This window comes from Euprymna scolopes, chromosome 6, assembly GCF_053919585.1.
Source record: "Euprymna scolopes isolate OS-2025 chromosome 6, ASM5391958v1, whole genome shotgun sequence".
NCBI lineage: Eukaryota > Metazoa > Mollusca > Cephalopoda > Sepiida > Sepiolidae > Euprymna > Euprymna scolopes.
In genome coordinates, this window is record NC_136487.1 from 112,003,374 (window position 1) to 112,023,956 (window position 20,583).

The following is a 20,583-nucleotide window of genomic DNA, read 5'->3' on the forward strand; positions in this document are numbered from 1 at the left end:
AGGTGTGGACAGACGAAAATGTGTTATTAGGGATGGACATTGATTTCAACAGGTAATGGAGCAAGAGAGTTATTGACAATTTTCAAGTTTCAGAGTTATTGACAATTTTCAAGTTTCAGAGTTATTGACAATTTTGCATGTTGCATCCAGGTGTGCTTACAACACATATGCACATTTGAAGCATATCATCAGTCAGTAAACAAAAGCTGTTCAACATCCATAACTAAAACTTGGTGGACAAGTCAGATTTTTTCATTTGTACCAAATATGATTGGATTTCAGTTATTTTATTTATTAATTTAAGTATACCATTCAGAAGTCCCACTAAGCTACAGTTTGTCAATGATGGCTTTAGACTAAAGATGTTTGCATACTGAGTATCATTAACATCTCTTTTAACATGGCATATACAAAATTAGTAACAGATCACATTAACATGGATGCAAACATGTTTTGCTAAAAAATAAGATGCTTTTTAAGTGTACTCAAATATGAAATAAAAGTTTAATTCTTAACATTTATGTCTAGACTGTACAATTTCCTTACTTACCTTATTAGTTGAGAATGCTTATGTTCACATGGAATTACAGCCTGTACTTACCTCAAGCCAATTGAGAATGGACCCGCAGTAAATCATACTGCCTGCTATGGATGAGAATCGTTCCAAATATTTTTGGAGCAATTCTTGTAATTCCTAGAAAATGAGAGTAACAAAAAAATAATTCATAAAAGGAAGAACAGATTAAAAGTAATAATTAGAAAACAATTAGCATGAATTATTCATGAGAAATGCATGTGTAGAATAACTTTCATCCTGGCCTGTACTACATCTCGAATCATAGCGGCCATTACAGAGCAGTCCTGAACAAGGTCGCAGGAGATGGCTATTGAATCATAATTCCACTGTTGAAAAGTGTCACCTGTAGAGTTCAGCCAAGTACTCCTTGATAGTTGTTGTCCAGGTTCTACAGCTGTCCATCGACATGCTTGCGCCACCAAACAAGAGAGCTAGAAAGGATCATATTGTAAATTAACTCTTCCTCCAAGTGATGAGTCACATGTTTAAACCATCGAAGATGTCGCAACAGGTCGGCAGAGACACAAGATTGAGGTGTTCGTGAAAAACAGCAGTTGGGACACAGCTTGTCATCAATGCAAAATGTGGCAAAGATTGGTATGTGATATGGAATAGTAAGAAAAGCAATCTATACTACATTCGTATCTGTTCGTGAGATGCATTTAAAAAACAAAACTTTATACCAAAACCTAACAATTTTTTAATCAAATTTCATCAGGAATTCAATGCGGTATTAATTCTGTATTAGCTTTTACAAAAATATTGTGAAGTCTTTGATTGTGGTGAATATCCATATGCAATAATAGCAATTATGATATTTAGGGTAGGTAACAAGAATATATAAGGATCTTTCATTCCCAGGCAATAATTTGCATTATTTATATTAACTGGACGTTTAATAGTATTCTCATCTTTAGTGTTTACATTGTGGCTAGTATAACTCTACTTTCTTCAAGTGTACCATTTTGAATTAATTCATATTTTAATGCAATTAAACGCTTAAATTGAATGAATAAAATAAATTAAGATGCACATGTTAACTTTACTGTTAAAAACTTAGTTAAATGAAACAGATTTTTTAAGAATAAAAATACAACAATCGAATTTATTTAAAATAAATACTTTCACATTCAATTTAGAAGTAGGTATCCCAAATGAAAATTTTATGAAAGCTTTTAATGTGGACACAGATCATTGAAAAACAAACAATGATAGAAAATTTATTTTGGTTGCTCATATTCTGGTCCAGGGTTACCAGATTGACCTTTTAAATGCGAAATTTCACCATTTTTTAATTAATGGTTTGGCCTTCAAAAAACTGTATTTGGCCTTTTTCAAAGCATAATGTACAGACTAAGGAACAAGCAGAATATTATATAGATAGCATTCATAACACAGAAATCAAGCTAATTTTTATTTGGATAGTAAATCAATAAAAATAAAAAAATTGTAGCATATAAACCAAATAAAAACAGTTTGATCATAGCGCAAACCTTTCATTAAAATTTTCAACTTTTGATTTTTTTTTTCTCTTGTGATAAGTGGCCCTTGTTCTATAACATTAGACTGTGTTTATAGGCATAATGACATACAATATCACGTGCATTAAGTTGAAAAGTAATCATAATAAAAACCATTGTCAGTGAAAATAGTATACTAACTTGAAATAACCTGGGGGAAAAAATTAATACACACATATAATTTTGCTTTGATCCCAATTTTATCAAAATAACCCTAAAAATTAATTATAATATTAAAAAGGAATTTCATTATAGTTACCTATTTCCGTACACTTTGCTGGCTAGTTTCTGATACCTATTAGAAGTCAAGATTTTATGGCTTGATCACGTCACAATATGTATGAATGGATACACAAACTTTAGCTCAATTATCAAAGAGATTTTATTAATGTTTTTATTTAATATTGAATAAAATGTTTCCATGATAATTAGATAATATTTGTGTGGTTCACTACTTAAATGTATTAAAAGAATTTTAAGAGGCCCACAAAAACCAATCCTATAAATGTTAGGCTATTTAGTTTTTATGCATATAGATACTAATATCTGTATATATTTTTCATTATTTCTATGTAGAACCTTTGTGTATTCAATTAAAATTTGTGTAGTAGTAGTATTAGGAGTAGTAGTAGTAGCAGCAGAAGCAGCAGTAGCGCATTTATTTTTTTTAATGTTAGCAAATTGAGGTAATAATCAAGCGTTTAGTTTTGCATGTCAAAGACATCTATATAAAAATACTTTTGTGGAATGAACATAGGTTTTCTTAATGTACGTTTGAAGTGTGCATTTATTTATTCCCCCACCGATTGCTAGTATATTATCAATATTTTTTCTTTGAAATCCATATAACGCTAAAACTCTTACTTGCACAATACATTTATTAGATGATTGGAAGAAGGACAACTAAGACAAAAAGGGAATAGGAGGGGTATTAATAGTAGCAGTAGCACCATAATAAAATGTAAATAAATGACATAAATGATGGGTCAACCTACAAAACGATTGTCTCTATAGTCAATCCCCATGGCAACAAGGGTTTTGCTTGGATTCCATAAAAACCTCATAGGAGATGTCCTTTTCTCTTCCCTGCAGCCTCTATCTCACAGAAGAGATGTTGCGGGTTTGTCTCTGCTTTATCATTATTTTCATGGCAACTGCTCGACTGAGCTTCAATCTATGGTCCCCCCCCTATCAAACTTTCACAAGAAACCCTCATCAAGCTGAAAACAATATCAATAATTCCCCCCACTCTTTATCTGTGCGTACCTATACGTAGATTCCATAAACAAAGCTACTTTCTTAGAAGTGCACACCTGTGGAACTGTCTTCCGTTTTCCTGCTTTCTAGCTAACTAAAATCTTCAAGTCCAACATAAACAAGTTCTTGATGAGCCATTCCAAAGTTAAATTTATCGAATTTCCATTACTAACGATTACTATATTGCCCAATTGACTACTGTACACTCTTAACCCTTATCCTCAAGTGGTCTCTGGGTCTTGATAAGTGGTGATGCCTATGTAAAAAAAAAAAAAGAAGTTTTACTTAGCAGCACAAGGTTTGAGATGGCAAAACATTTTTTGTCATGACTGACATATCCAATGCTTATTTGTGAAATCTTGTTAATTTAATTGAAATTGAAAACAGGCAGTAATTTTATTCTCTATCTGGATGTACTTTTTAAACATTTATTTATCTACTTCGCGGGAAAAGGCACAAATGTATGCATTAATATAATCACCTCTCAGTTTAAAAATTAATTAAAGTATGGTACTTCAACTGAATTTATATGTAATAGTAATCTTGACTTTTATTTAATAGAAATTATTTTGACTAGTAAATAAACGAATTAAAGATTTGAGAATCCCAATAGTTTATTGAAAACATTATTTCTCATGTTGAGCACTTGGAATATTTCCTGTAGAAACCGTATTTGCTAATCATAATGTTCATTACACACACCGTTAAATCTTTAGAAATAAAATTTTCCTAATATTGTTGGCCATCTTCTTAGTCAATAGATATTTGCATAAAGAGTGTATTATAAGGAGTTTATAATGAAGCAAAGGTTGCACAATCTCCAAGCACACTTTTCACTGAATCAACACCATTGTTTAAGTCCAGTAGTTAACAGAAACCTAAAACAAATCAAATCAATGTTGAAATAAATAAAGGACTGGAACTATGTTTTATTTTGTTTTTTTTTCATACTAGTTGCTCTACCAAGACTTGAAAGTATAGTTTACTATTTCATCTATAGAGAGATGAATTCTTTCACAAAGATATTAGAGTAAGTGACTTCACAGCTACTTCTTAGTTTATGGTACATGTTATTCTCAAATAGTAACCCATCTAAGTACTAATATGGATCACGATTGCTTAACTTTGGTGATTTCACTGATGAGAATCAGTGTTTTAACAGAATATATCTGTAAATTAACCTCAGTAAAAAATTAATAACTTGTCACAATTAAAAGTTATAAGCTTATAACAAAACTGAACTGAAAAGCTTATGAATTACAAGTCCCCAAAAGATATTCTATCTCCTTATTAGAAACTATCTGTACCTACATAGCATTGTTTGGAATGAAACAGTCATTTGAATTTTATTTGTTTGGACATTTACAAATTTCAAAATAGATAACTCCTATTACATACTTCGATCAAAAATGAATTATTCCAGTGTCTTTGTGTTTTTTAAAAAACAAAAAAACAAAAGAACTTAGATAATTATTTAATGTTTCATATTAGCAGTTGTCTGAGCGGGACTAAGTAATTTAAAAAATAAAATGTAGTTAAGTATTACAAATAACATGTTACAACAATAAATTAGAATTGACTAGTCAGAAGAATAGTTTGATTTGTCAGCTTAAGTGCTATTTGGGTCTGACTATAAAATGTGACAAGATAACTTTACATGTTAGATGAAATGAACATTTTCCAGAGAAGATGTAAAATAAATGTAATGGATCAGTTGAGAGAGAATATAAAAATATCTGCAGTTAAGACTTTCTATTTTTGGTAACCACCCATCTCTAGACCCATATTCTCCTTCAAAATGATGCGAAAAGGATTCTTAGATATGAATAGACAGAACAGCAAGCCATAAGATGAGCTTTGTAAGAACATGAGAGAAAGAAAGACATATATTCTTTGTGAGGGAGGAGGTGTCTTTATATATATATATATATAAGCTGTGTGTGTGTCTGGTCACGAATAGGCTCCTATATGGTTGACTATTTTAAAAAACTGATTACATATAATGATGGAAAATGTATCGAGACACAGGAATGGGTATGTTTGATCTGGCAGAACAGTGGTTCATTAAAGTTGTGGGGTCTGCGTACGCGCCTGGTCCACAAAGTATGGAAATAAATTAAAAAATTTAAAAAAAAAAAAAAAAACGTTTATAAGTGTTTTTGATATAGATGTACATAAGAATACTTTGATAAGTATGTTTTAACTTAAATAGGGAGGATGTAATAAAATTGTGGGGTCTGCGTTCGCGCCTGGCCTCCATAGAATGGAAATAGGCACAAACTTTAATAAAGACTTTTCATATCTATCTGCGTAAGTATACTTCGATAATTATGTTTCAGTTTGAAGAAATATGGTATAATAAAATTATGGGGGTGTTCATTCGCGCCTGACCTCCACAGAATGGAAATATGTCACAAGGTTTAACAAGGTTTTTTAATATAGATCCACAGAATATTGTGATAAGTGTTTCAGTGTGAACAGGTATGGTATAATAAATTATGGGGTTTATCTATTTTAGTTTTACTTTCATCATATTTTGCTTTGGTTTTGATACCTCCAAATTCAAAGCTATCTCTTTACAAGCCTTCCTTTTCATAACCTATCATACTTTCATAAATTAGAGTCCATTTTCTGTAGGCTGCTTTTGAACCCAGTCGACGACGGGTACTTTTGCTAGTATGTATATACACATACACGCTAGTATATATATATATATATATATACACACACACACACACACACTACATACACACACCGGTAAATAAAAAATAAATATATATATATATATATATACACACACAGAGGTAAATAACAATTTTTTTTTTAAAATTAATTTATTCCTATCAGATTGCACGAGGTATGAAACAAATTCCCATCTGTGGAACAGATTACTGCAGAACTGCTTCCTTGTAGACTGTAACAGGGTAGTCTTCAAATCCATCCAATGTCAACAAATACTGGTCTTAAACAGTCCCTATAGAGATATCCATCTATAATATAAATCCCACCTATCTGTTTAAATGTATGTACGTACGTATGTATGTATGTTTTTATGTCTGCCTAAAACTTTCAACAGAAGCAACAGATTTTCACGAGATCGGACGGCAAATATCGAAAAATTGGCCAAAAACATTAATTGCCTCACCCTTAACTGGGCACTTTTCTACAAGGAGGGACCGCTTTTTCCGCCGATATTTTCAAAAGTCATCCCCTCTTTTTGATTGACTAGCCTTAATTTAAATCTTCGCCACTTCCGATTTGGTGATGGATGCCTGCCTACTATCACTTTTTTTTTTTTTTTTACTCAACACACACACCTTCAAAAACGCAGGCAACACCGGACACCCAGGCTTGTCTATATAAATATAAAAAGTAAAAGGTGCGCGTGTGTATGTGTTTATATATCTCGCAAAAATTTGGACAGAAGCAACGGATCCTCATGAGATCGGTATTGTTTTAAAGCTCGGCCACCCAGACGACAAATATTGAAAAATTGGCATAAAACATTAATTCCGTCATCCTAAACTAGGTAGTTTTCTACAATGAGGGGTCGGGTTTTTTTCTGTCACCATCGTATCGGTTGGATTGACTTCGCTTAATTTGAATGTTCCAAACTTCCAGTTAGATTGTGGAGACATCAGCAAAGATATCACTTTTTTTTTTTTTTTTGTTCTTTCCTCCTTTGTGTTACGGGTTCAAGCCTGCATGCCTACAACTTTTTTTGTTTTTTCTCTCCACCCAAACTACCTACTGTGCTCCCCCCCCCCACTACCAATTTATTTTTTTGTTTTAACTTTTTTTTAGCTACTATATCACTTTTTTTAAAAACACCTTTTAATGCCCCCCCCCCGGTCCTTACTACACTTCCACACACCTAGGCAACGCTAGGTACCCCTGCTAGTCTATATATATATATATATATATATATATATATAAAGGGCAAAACGTGTGTGTATGTGTGTGTGTTTGTATGCTCACAAAAACTTTTGACACAGCCGACAGATCCTGACCATTTCAGTATCATTTTGAAGCTCAATGTCTTGGATGACAAATCGAAAAATTGGCCAAAAACATTCATTCCTTCACCCTCACTTGAGCAGTTTTGTACAAGGAGGGCTCGCTTTTTCCGTTGATATTTTAGCAAGTCATCGTCTTTTTGATTGACTATGTTTAATTTCAATGTTCCGAACTTCCGGTCGGGTGATGGAGACATCGGCTAAGACATCACTTTTTATTTTTTTAACCATTTTTTTTTTCTCCTTCACGTTATGGGTTCGAGCCTACTACCACTAAAAAAAAAAAAAAATTTTTTTAACACCTCTATCTACTGTTATTTTGGCCCCGCCACCACCACTTTTTTTTTTTTTTTTTACACTCCTCCGAGGTTCTTTACTACGCCACCTACACACACCCGGGTACCCTCGCTACTATTGTTTTGATCCTCCTTCCTCAGGGGTCCTTACTACACCTAAACACCCGGGCAACGCCGGGCACACCCGCTAGGTAAAAATAAATGGATATCCTACAAACATAAATCTGGAAGAAAAAAAAAAAAAAAAAAAAAAAAGAAATCTCAAACACCAGCTCCTTGAAGTTATGAAACTGCTGCTGATAGAAGTTAAATATATATATATATATATATATATATATATACTTTGGCCTTTCACTACAAGGAAAACTAGAATTAAAAAAAACAGAACTCCAGCATGTATGGATAAACTTTGTCACTCATGATACATATATGTACATAGAACCCATTTTATATCTGTAACATTAATAAAATGCTTCAAACACCACCTCAATACACATTATGTCCATTGCTGCAGCAACACTCTTTCTTAGTATCGAAATAATACAAATATTTAAATGTTCATTATTATTTGTACTCACTAGGAGTTTTCACGAGTTATCATCAGAGATAGCTCACTGACAACATCCGGTGGAGTCTGGGTGATAAGTCTCCTGATTTCCAGTACTCTCCACCTCTTTTGATAATCTTTGCAAATATAATTTACTTTATTGCAAGTCACTTGCCATTGACTTCTTGCTGGCAATGACCATTGGTAATCACTGGAATTTGGGTGGCAATAAGTCTCCCCAAAGTCCCAGTTCTCTTTGCACCCTTTCAGTGGAAGTCTGGTTAGTGCTTTCCATCCTCGTTAACTCTTTGACTACTTGGTGTGGTGCCAACCGACTATTTTTTTTTTAATTTAATTTTTTTGGGGGGGAGGAGGAGTAAACTTACAATGTTAGTTATTTTTATTATTATTATCAAATTATTATAAATAATAATAATTGATACTTATAGTTAAATATTTGCTTAAAATATTTATATGGAGCTCAGGGATTGAAGAATCAGTTTCTTGGGTTCTTCAATTTTCATAAGAAATGTTGATGCATGTATCATGATAGTTTAAGAAAAAGATATATACACACACACACACATACACACAATCTATAAAAAAATACTATGCAAATGTGTCTATCTACATAAAATTGTTATGAAAATATTTTTCTTTGCATATTCAGGCACAAGATAAAATGTGTAGGAAACAGTGTAGATCCCTTATGGCAGTAATAATGGACGACTCACTTGGATCTTAAAATACCTAATGCTTTTTTTTATCATTAGATACTGTGTTCAGGTATGTGTGTGTAAACGGCAGTCTTTGAGAAGATATGGGAAAGTGAAACTGAATTCCTTCTTATACCGTTTCTTACTGAACACCTGGCCTTTCCCTTTTTTTAAAATAGCTGAATATAGTTATCAGGAAAAGTAACAGGAAATGAGGTTGTAGTATCAGGTGGAATGCGAGGTGTCACTATTTAGAGCCTTAAAATTTTGCAATCTCATATGCATCTATTCACCTATATATTTTTTTTTGTTGTGTGTATATTGATATTCAAATTAAAAACACTTTTCTATTTCTTTAAAAAGAAAATACAACTTTGTTATATATGGGTTGTGGAATTGAATTCACTAGCTAAAGATCTAGCTAATTTGCATATTCGTTTAAACATTCATTTTAATTAATTCCCTATTAGTTTTTTCAGTTTTCTTATGAGATCATCTTTAGTTAACTATTACGTGTAATTATATTCATGCAGATATTCTACATGATTAATATTTACATAAAAAGGTTATACTAAACACAAACCTTTTTATATATATTTATGTATGTGCATATGCTTGTTTAAAAAATTTTACTTACCAACTCCTGTCAGTTTTTGGTCTACAGACATTGAAATATATAGGGTATTTGAAAACCCATGCAAAACTTTATATTTGGGTTTTAGCCAGGGAAAATTGGTGCAAAAGTGTAAAAAAAAAAAAAAATAGAAAAAAAAGAAGAAAAAAAAAAAGATATTTATAAATATGCATCCGTAATGTAATAGCTATTGGTTCATGTTTTAATTTTTAGCCTTACAGCAAACGTGTATTCATAGCGCAGACATTAATGTCAAAGGAAAAAGTAAATTGCAAGCTAAAAGTTTTGGTTTCAATTCTCGGTGATGGCGCACAAGTTATTTTTTTTTTTTTACTTTTTAAATCATTACTATATATTGGGTCCAGTATAATATAATAATAAATACGAAATCTCCATTAATCAAAATACCATATTTAAGCATATTTTACGACCAGGCAATGCTGGGTAGAAAATATGTATAAATATTAAATTTTAATAGATACAAATGGTTAAAAATTAATTGACTGAGTGATGAATGTTTAAGAGTAGGAGTAATGTTTTATTCGACTTACAGTGCCAAGGTCAACTGTTTTGTTTTCAATTCTGACCACTTAGCAGGAATTTTTGCTAGCTAAAAACTGAATCAGAAGTGTGCCACGGGTCCAAATACCCTATATATCAAATGTCAACTATTTGACAAAATATTCAGAGAGGAGTTTAGTAGACTTTTCACACACACACACACAACGTCACTTTAAATAAATAAATATATATTTTTGTATGCTAAAACATTTTCATCTTAACTTCTACACTATTACGCAGAATGTAGAAACTATGTATAAATAGAATTCAGCATAATAGTGAAATGAAACCAATCATCTAATAAGAAACCATAAAAATTAATAAGTAATTAATGCTCGATTTTTAAAGGAATATACAAATTAATCTTCATGTAATCACCTGCATATCTATGATTGAGTATATTAAAAACTTTGTTTTAATAATTTTTAAATTAAAAAAAGAAAAGTAGGCTTTTAATGTCAGATTGATAAAAATCTCAATTATATATCTCCACACATACAAAGTTTGGTTGAATTTTATAAAAGAAAATGCATATTCTATCTAGTTAGGAAATTCTTGAAATGAAGGATTAATGTTTGGCTCTCCTAAGATAGTGTCAAAAGTTTCATACTAGATTTGAATTATATGAATTGTTCAAAAGTCAAGAACTTTAGAAGATATATTAGTGTAAACCCTGGATACAGTGTTTGTGCATGTTAATATTTTTTATATTGATGTTTATCTATGATTATCTTAATTATCTGTCCATATTAGATTTCCACAAATCTTGTTGAATTTAAAGCTAACATATGAAAAGCCTCCAGTAATTGTGCATTATGTGCTAAGTATATTTATTTTTATTATTTTTTTTATTTTTTACTTTTGAGCATAATTATAAAGTAAATTTCTAAATTCTAAGATGAGAAATCAAAGATTTGTTAATTGAAAAAGATGAAACAAAAATCTCTCAAGTTTAAAAAAAAATTATCTACCTTCATTATTAATCTTAAAATATAGGTTCAGTATTTAGATTAGCAATCAACCAATATCATGAGGGGAACATGACCCAAAGTGATTGTTTTATTTCAACAATATTTAAGGTAGGGTGATTTTATAATTGGTATGAATTTTAAGTCTGCATTGAATGTGGGAAGCATGTAAAGGGAATAAACAATTTTTGTTTGTATGTGCATACAGCCGAACCATTGTAGCAAGGCCGTCTTGTTTGTTTAGCCTACTTCAAAGTGACAGATGCCAAAAACTTTTTTCAAACCAAGTGAGAGAAATTTCATCCATTGATGAAATGTGGTAGAAATTGAGGTGGGGGGGGGGGAATACACAGCTCTGATTAAAGTTTAGGGAGGATACTACCTAACTATAAAAAGGAACTTAGAATGTAAATACATTTATTTAGCCTGATGAGTTCCTTCAAGAATAAAACAAACGTTTCTGTGTAGCTCACTTTTCATAAGTATATTTGTTAGTACTACTACATAAACACACACACAAGAAATTAATATGAAATTAAAATAAGCTAAACATTTTCTAGGTAAAAAAAGGGGAGAACAATAAATAACACATTATTGCATGGTCAGAAAATGTGATTTTGAATTAGTTTTACCTTTTTTCTTACTGCATCTGTTCATAGTTTTTCAAAATCTTGTAAACTAATAAAACAGTGTATCAGCATCTTTATATTACTTCTTTAATGAAAGAAAATGTGTGTGAGAGAGAGAGAGAGAGAGAAATAGAAAGAAAGAGAATAAGAATGAGAGAAAGTTTTTCACATGCGAGAGAGAAAAAAAAACAAACTAAATCACGTTTTTTGTTATGAATTGTAGGTTCTGTCAACCTATACACATTAAGAGATGATCTTTGATTGCCAACTACAGGTAAAATAATAACTGAGTTTGCCTAACCTTGTCATTGCTAAAAACATTGAATAAAAGTTAAAAGCAAAAAATGTTGAGCATGTTAGCAGACTCAGAGCAACCGAAATGTTGGAGGCAGAGGTGAATTGGGAGTCCTGAAAGTTGCACTCTAATAGCAAGGCATAAAATTTTGTTTAACCTAAATGCCTGAATCTCGTGCCATTTAGCCTTGTTATTTTGTTTTACTGGTAATTGTAGGCAATCGGGTGTCGGAGATCAACTAAATAAGATGTATAAAAATTATCTAACATCAACCATTTAATGATCCAGCCCAAACAACAATTTCTGTAGCCGATCCCTCCTAAATCTATGTCATCAATTTAGCTGTTGTGAAAATTCTTTGTAAATTTGGTTGACAAAATAGTTTATCAAAGATGAAACGTCTGTGTACAGAATATAAAACAATTAATTTTGTTGATTAATATTCGAAAGTAAACAAAACACATTTAGCATGTTTGTTAATATACTTAACTAAATAACAAAAACAAAACAAAAAAAACTATTCCCAATTTTCATATAATAGACTAAACCACTTGTAACAAATTGGATTAGTATTTGTTATATTATCTATATAATAATATGATAAGGTAATTTCATGTTTGTATGTATGTTCGCACCCCCTCCCTTTTTTTTGCATTGCATTGCTATTTCATGCCCGGTCATAAAATAGGCTTAAATATATTTTAATTTATGCAGGTTTCGTATTATTATAGAGCCAATACTAAAAAAAAAAAAACCGAAAAACATACGACTTGTGTGCCATCAGCTAGAATCAAAACCTAAAAACATTTAGCCTTAGTTGTTACTGTTTGAGCTATCATCAGATGGATAAAAAAATATTAAGATTTAACCAACTTTAACATATAAATGTAGATTTGTGCATGCATACAAGAGCATTTTAAGTTGACTTATGCTTATCAAGTTCCAATTTTTTTTCTCCATTTCAACCCCTTAGCAGCTATTTTTACCGGCCAAAGATCAAATCAAATTTTTTCCACAAGTTCAAATTCCCTATATATCAAGTTTCAAGTCTGTAGATCAAAAATTAACAGGAGTTTGGTAGAGGCCATTCCTCAGACAGACGAAGTCACTTTAATCAGTATATATATATTATCAGTGCTCAATACGCAAGTAGAGCTTAGTAGTAATATCTATAACAAGTAAGCTACACAGAGGCATCCCTATTTCATTCCAGATGAAACCATATATTTAACCCGATATTTTCCTGCAGGGATGAAACATGGTTACCTCTATACCGCTTACTTGCCATAGGCATATTTTCATACAACTAATATAGGAAGACTTGATTTAAAGAGAAACACTATGGCCCTTTTTCATCATGCTCATCACCATATTATATTCTTTTTATTTTTATTGACTCCAAGTTTGCTCCTCTAATATTATCAGAAAAATATGAAATTTTGGAAAAGTCTGAATTAGTGTCTCAGATATGCTTTAAATATCAAAGTCAGAAAAAAAAAAACATTTAAAGTTTGAAGGAGGTTTCTTTCTCCATAGCTCTCTTACAAAGAGAAAATTGAAATTTGACACATTGAGGAATTATTGAAGGATCATTTCCATTGTCTTCTCCAGAATGTTTTATACATGTTCAAATTTTACTGAAATGGGATATTTTGGATGGAACTTAGTGATTCATGACCACTTTCATTCTTTACTTGAAGAATTTTACATATAAATATACTTTCAGTTATTATATAGATTCTCTAACCTTTCTTTCTATAGGAAACATACATACATACATACAAATGAAGAGAAGTTTGTTTTTAAGCAAGGCTTCACAAAATTATCAACAACAACAACAATCCGGAGCATCTTTTTAATCAACATGTGTTGGACACATATAAAGTTCCTATAACTTTTGGAAACATGTTTTCATGCTCAGAATTGCTGAAGGATGGAACAAGCTTTGAGTATCAGTTGTTGGATGTTGAGACACTAAATCGTTTAAAACCACCATCCGCTTCTAAACATTCATCAAAACTATACTTGATGTCCCTCCATCTTACATCATCTTTGGAACACAATATCATGAAACTGTTTCCATACTGACTACAGACATTGAAACATTGCCATTGTACGTTTTTAGCATCCGAAATGCACTTTTTCATAAATGATAATAGTAGAAAATTATTAAAAAGGTTTAATATCAATTATTTTTTGTTGCATAATGACTTATTGTTCTGTTCAAGTTAAAAATCGAGTTTTACACACAGTAAAAAAAAAAAAAAAAAAAAAAAAAAAAAAAATCAAAACAAAACTTATTTTCAGCGCTTCAGAAACCACATAAGTGTTTTTTTTTTGTTTTTTTTTTGGTCTTTTTTTAAAAAATCAAAACAAACGTTTTTATGCTTTAAAAAAATGATTGCTGATTACTTATTGTGTCATTAAAAGAAAAGAAAATTGAGCAAATCTCGTTACAATTTTCCCGGCGCAAACCTCGTTACAATTTTACGTTTTTGAAATGAAGGCAGGAATAAATAGCATTCATGCAAGCAGATAATTGTAATTGTTAAGAAAGTGTTGAAGACAAGATTTTTTCTAATTTTTAGGTATAATACATCCGGATCCTTGCTCTTTTAGTAGATATCATTTTCATGGTGATCTGTTTTGTATCTTTTTTTACTTTTACTTAAACAAGACGTACACACGAACAACTCTCCTTTATATAATAGGTGAAAATAAAATATTACTTTGGGATGCCTACTTAAATTATTGGTTGGTTGGTTGTTTTTGTTTTACGGCATATACACCCTTTTCAGGTTATTTAATGCCGAATCCAGTTATTTTGAAGAAAAATTTAATAGAAAATATTTTTTTTTTTCAAGTCGGTTTCTATTTAACCCATAGTTGGGACCCTAATAGATACAACCACTCCGGGTCAGAGTGGACCTGAGAGCAATGACAAAGGGTGGCTCCACACTCCCCAAAACCCGCAAGTTGAGGCCTCACCATCGGATATAGTTTAAGGTCATATCCAGGACGCTTAAATTATTAAAAATATTAAAAATTCAAATACTTACTGCTTCATTGATGTTGGTGAGATCATCTTGGCTTTCAAGTTCTGGCAGGTGGCTGAAACGCCGATCGAAGATGCATTTGTGCAGCTGTTTGTCAAGCATTCGGAAGTTTTCATAGCTACGCCGGATGTTCCACGTTTTGTCCTTGGACATAACACGCAGCATGAACTGGTACTCGCCCTGCTCGTAATCCTGGTGATGGTAATTCTCCTGATCTTCTTCACACAATTGCAACTATAAAACAAATCAACAAAGAATACATTACTGCACAGCAATGAACTCGTGAGGCAAAAGAAAGTACAACATTAACAAAAGTACGAGTATAACAAACTTTCAACATGTGGGAGATTAAATTTAAAGTATCCATCATCCAAAAATAGAACTGTAATATTATATACAAATCAGTATACAACTGGAAAAATAGAATGTGATATGAGCAGACAGTTGAAGGTGTTCGTCACTAGATGACTACTGAACACTTCATAACAATACGGTATTGTTGACAGGGATCTGAACCATATTAGACTAATCAGTCCATACAGAAAGATGGATCAGACGTTTTGCAGTTATGGCAAAGCTCTAGGAAAATAAAAGACAAAGAAAAAAATGTCACCGAAGGACAAAACAATATAAGACCTCTTTTTTGCTATGGCAGGATGTGAAGCTATAAAGATACTGACAATGACGTATGAGAATTAGAATAAATTTATGAAAAGATTGTTAAAATGACCAAGAAAAAAAATTAGTTGCTACTGAGAAAAGGTTGTGGAGTTGAAAGATATTAGGTCTGATTGACTCTAAATACCAAAATATCCGACTTATTATTTTTAAGTCTTCTAATATTCAAACTTAATTCTTTGCAAAGATAGAACATTTTTAGTCAAATGACAAAAAAAAAACAAAAAAAAAAAATTTTTTTTTTTTTTTTTTTTTTTTTTTTAAATACTGAAGATTTGTTTTAATCATTTTAACATCTGTTTTATTCAGTTTTTTTTTTCAAGGAGTTTATTTTCCTTTCTCTCACAATTTCCATGCTTGTTAACAATGGAATTACATATATTTGAATATCAAGAACCATTTTTGTCCATTTTTATATTAAACTATTATTTCATCTACCTAGTGTTGTCACAAGAATCATGTTGAGATGAATAACACGAAATAAAAAAAAATCAAACCCAGACTTATGATTTGCATCAGTTGTATCATGGATACAGAGCAAGAGATACTTAGATAGGTAAATAGATGCATGACACTAATGCACATATTTCCCCCCAAAACCTCTGGTCTGAATGGAGGAGAGTCTAAAACTTGTTGCTATGGTTTCAAATGATCTGAAATAACAGTAAGGGGAGACTTGATTCCAAATATTTCTCATATCTTATATCTCTTCTTTTTTGGAAATAGGGTATGATTATGAATATCTTCAGTATCAAATAATCCTTATACACTGTGAAATTTACTTTATGGAGAGAGGAGATATAACATGAGAAATATTTGGAATCAAGTCTCCCCTTGCTGTTATTTCAGATCATTTGAAACCATAGCAGAAAGTTTTAGTCTCCCCCTCCATCAAGGCCTTTGGGGAAATATCAGATAATTTGTAATTCATATGCAAAATTAGAAAAACAAATGACTATAAAAATAATGGCTGTAAAAAAGCGCTAAAAATAGGCTCTGGATGATGGACGATTTCCTTAATGTGTGATCTTAAGGGCAAATGTCACATAGCCCACTACACAATTCAGGTCATTACTTTTCCAAGGAGTCTTCATTTGTTAAATTCTAATGAATAGTTGCTGAGATTTGGAACTTATAAAATTGCCGAAAAAGGTGTTATATCGATGGATATATCTATACCGGTAGCCAAATTAAATATTGAACTTCTCATATCTTTGGTTCTATGGGACGAAACTACATGAAAATTTGCAAGCTTTTTAAAGATTATAATACTATTCTATAGTTAAAATTTAATGACAATTGGTAAAAAAATAAAAAACCCTATATTTTCAAACTAATAAAATATGCCCAAATTTACCTATGTAATGTCCTGCAGGCCAGTTTCAGTTTTGCTGCGTCGATTGTTTCCCTAGTGGCCTTGTCAGGCCACTATATATATATATATATATATATATATATATATATATATATATATATATATATATATATGACATGAGAAGAAATAATTTGTGACCTTTAATATGAATAGCAGATTAAAAAGGATAGATTGCTTAAGTAGTCCATTATTTACATCAAAAGTAAATAACACTGTAGTAGTAATACTATTTTAACCTTTTCTGCAGAGAGAGAAAGAGAGATTTTTTTTTTTTTTATGTTTTGGGAATTTTTATCATGCATCATTTGTTTTATCGATTCTGAGTTTAGAAATTTTACAATGAATCCCCATGAATAACTCTTCACCTTAGAAATTCAAAAGAAACTACTTAAGGAATGGTAAAAGAATTGATAACAGCCCTTATTTACAGCAACCACACAAGAGCTGAATTTAACATAGAATCGGTTTAATATGGGGGAGAATCCAGAGCCCTTCCCACCCTTCTCCAAATTTTTCCACTTCAGAAAGCATGAACAAAAATGCTATACTTTTATTTATTTGCAAATAAAAAATGCATTTCATTGACAAACTAAACACAATACCATCTAATGTGTGCAAAGTTTTCATCCTCTGTTTATCTAATTCTTGCATTTTGATCCAGTCATTCAAACACTGTTCCTTTCATTATTTAACATACTATATTTCAATTCGAGCCTGGAAACCAGAACACACTCAAGAGTGATAGCAATTTATTTACATAAACTAATTCTAATTAATGTTGATGGTGAAATTTTGAAATGTAATATTTTTCTTTATCATAAACAAAGGATGCCAGATTCAATGTCAGAGGTTCTCTTAAAGTTTCTGATGAATTTAAACCAGTTTATGAACAATTGAAAAAAATGGTTATTCTATGACGCGTCTATTCAGTATGAGTGTTTAGAGATGTAAATAGCATTTCAAACTCTAGCTTGAACGATTGATGATTCTTCAAATAGAATCGTGTAGACGAATCTAAGACTTAGATTTCTTGCAAAATGAAAAGATATTCTGAGATGACGTTAAGCAAAAACTGAGTATCATTATCTCTGCCTTTGTTAGAAAATATTTGCTTAGGGTTTCCAGAATTTGACTGCATGGGAGAGAGAATGAAGAAAGTGAAATTGGATACAATAAGGTTTTTTGCTTTTAAAGTAGACGATTCAAATGACAAAACAAAAAATGATGACATAATTCACACAACTCTCTCAAAGTTCATGTTAATGCACTTTCGGCATAGTTTAGAATCAAACTTAGCTGATCTTTATTTTGGAATGTTAGTCAAATCAATTTCTCACATAAACTGGGATTTTTTTTTTTCAAAAATAATGACAATGTTTATAATGATTTTTTTAAAAAAAATAATGACAGTGTTTATAATGAAGCAGATGAATCGTATGAATATATACTGTATTTATGAGATACAAAGCCCTATACTAAGATCAAACAACTTTTCACAGATAAAATTTTGAGAAATCCAATGGAGATGTTATGTATTAGGGTTCTAACAATAATATTATGGAGCCAGTGTTTCTGTCTGCGTCTTTCTGTCCAAGGATGTAATTGAAAACAAAGCCCTATACCAAGAACTTAATGATGGTATTATTTTTATATTAGGATTTTTTTTTTTTTTTTTTTAACAATATCATGGGGTCTGCACTTGTTTAGACATCCAAAAATAGCAAAGACAATATATTACTTTTGAAAGCTGATACTAATAGAAAAAATTAGAACAGGAGTACACAAGGACCCTTAGACATCCCTAGGGAATGCTGGGGAAGTATACTAGTTACAAATATATGGCTTGCTTGTGCCTAAAAAGCATGCTCAGATGCAAAATAGCGGAAAGACGAATGTATGGTTTGATAGTTGCACTGAATGAGAGAATTTCATTTTGAAGTTGCCACTACGTGGGTCAAATGAGATTAGAAACTCTTAGGCCAGAAACGTCTTACAACTTGTTAAAATCAAATAGATTTCCAAGGGAGATAACTCAGACTCAACATCTATGAATATTACATATTAAATTGCTTAAGAAATTTCTTCACTCCAAAAACCTAATACAATACGAAATTATTTTAATCCAAAAAATGCTTTGCACAAAATGTTTTGTGATGACGATATAACAAACCAATTTTTTTTTTTTTTTTACTTCTTCACCCCATTTCAATCACTGTTTTTCTTTAGTCCACACTACGCGCGTGCGTGTGTGTGTGTGTGTGTGTGTGTGTGAAAAAAAAAAAAAAAATTGACTAAAGTTTCACTGCCCTTTAGATTCTTTAGTAAGTTACATCCAAATTCAGGATTTGAAACATTTAAAATGTTAAATAAATAACAGAGGAAATTGATTTCTGATGACCTATTATTAAGTTATATAGAAGTACATTTGCTACTATCTTCAATTTTTAATCTATTGGTGAGAATGGATCTGTGAAAAACAGAAAGGCACGAGGTGAGAGCAATTATGCTAGCGTACATGTTAAAGTCACAACTGAAAAGTGAAAATGCGTGCAGATATGTGATACTGATCTTCACAGAAAATAGAATTGACAAACTCGGTTCAAATTTTGGCTCCTGCTGTTTGCATTCAGTTTACATTAGTACACGTAGGAAATGCGCACACATAGATGCTGCATAGGAGTACATGTCTAGTCTTAGAAATAAAACAACTCAGATTCATTACTTTACTGAGGAAATAATAAGCTTCATTATTACTTATATCTTACAAACCTTAGAAAAGGCGAACACACTGGTATTAATAAAACACACACGCACACACAGACATATCACTTGACTCCCCAAAATTAAACATCTTAAACAAAAACAGCATATATTAGATAAACATGAAATTATATATACATACTAGCAGAGTGACCTGACGTTGTCTAAAGTCGAATGGGGATCAGCAAATGTTCCACGCTTTCATACTTTTGTCATCAAAATCTGTGAATTGTCTATTTTTCTTTTATCAAATCGATTGCCTGGTCAAGTTAGCCCCCCCCCCCCAAGGGAACCGGGAGGAAGCTTCACATGCCTCTCTGCAGTGACTTAGACCTCAATGTAGAATGTACTGTAGAGAATCTACTGTTGATTTCATAAAATTATCTGTAAACAATGACTACACTTCAAGTTTAAAATGTAAAAGTCAAGTATCATGGTTAAATTGTGCTCTAAACAAAGATTCATTTTGAATGTGCACCTTATAAAAGAATCTACAGTTGATTTTTATTGTGCAGTAATAAAAGTTCTCAAATGCCCTTGTGATGTTACAAGTGTTAACTCTGGTCAAACATCTAACCATATATACTTGTGTATAAGTTGATGTGCATTTTAAGACCAACAATTGTGTCATTTTAGGTATCACTTGTGTATAAGTCAACTATAGATTCTAGAAAAGTTAAACGGTCCGTCTCATGGCT

The 20,583-nt window shown here is 31.4% G+C and overlaps 1 protein-coding gene across 21 annotated transcripts in view; it reads right to left on the reverse strand.

Annotated features, from left to right (window-relative positions):
* The window catches only part of LOC145277872 (uncharacterized), a 623,323-nt gene that overhangs the window by 82,777 nt on the left and 519,963 nt on the right, over nucleotides 1–20,583 (reverse strand). For all 21 annotated transcript variants that reach the window (XM_080129852.1, XM_080129859.1, XM_080129853.1 and 18 more), the window contains 2 exons: nucleotides 15,076–15,306; nucleotides 602–694 (listed from right to left, as the gene is read on the reverse strand). In XM_080129852.1, the coding sequence (XP_079985978.1) occupies nucleotides 602–694; nucleotides 15,076–15,306 (324 nt within the window). The remainder of the gene's footprint in view (nucleotides 1–601; nucleotides 695–15,075; nucleotides 15,307–20,583) is intronic.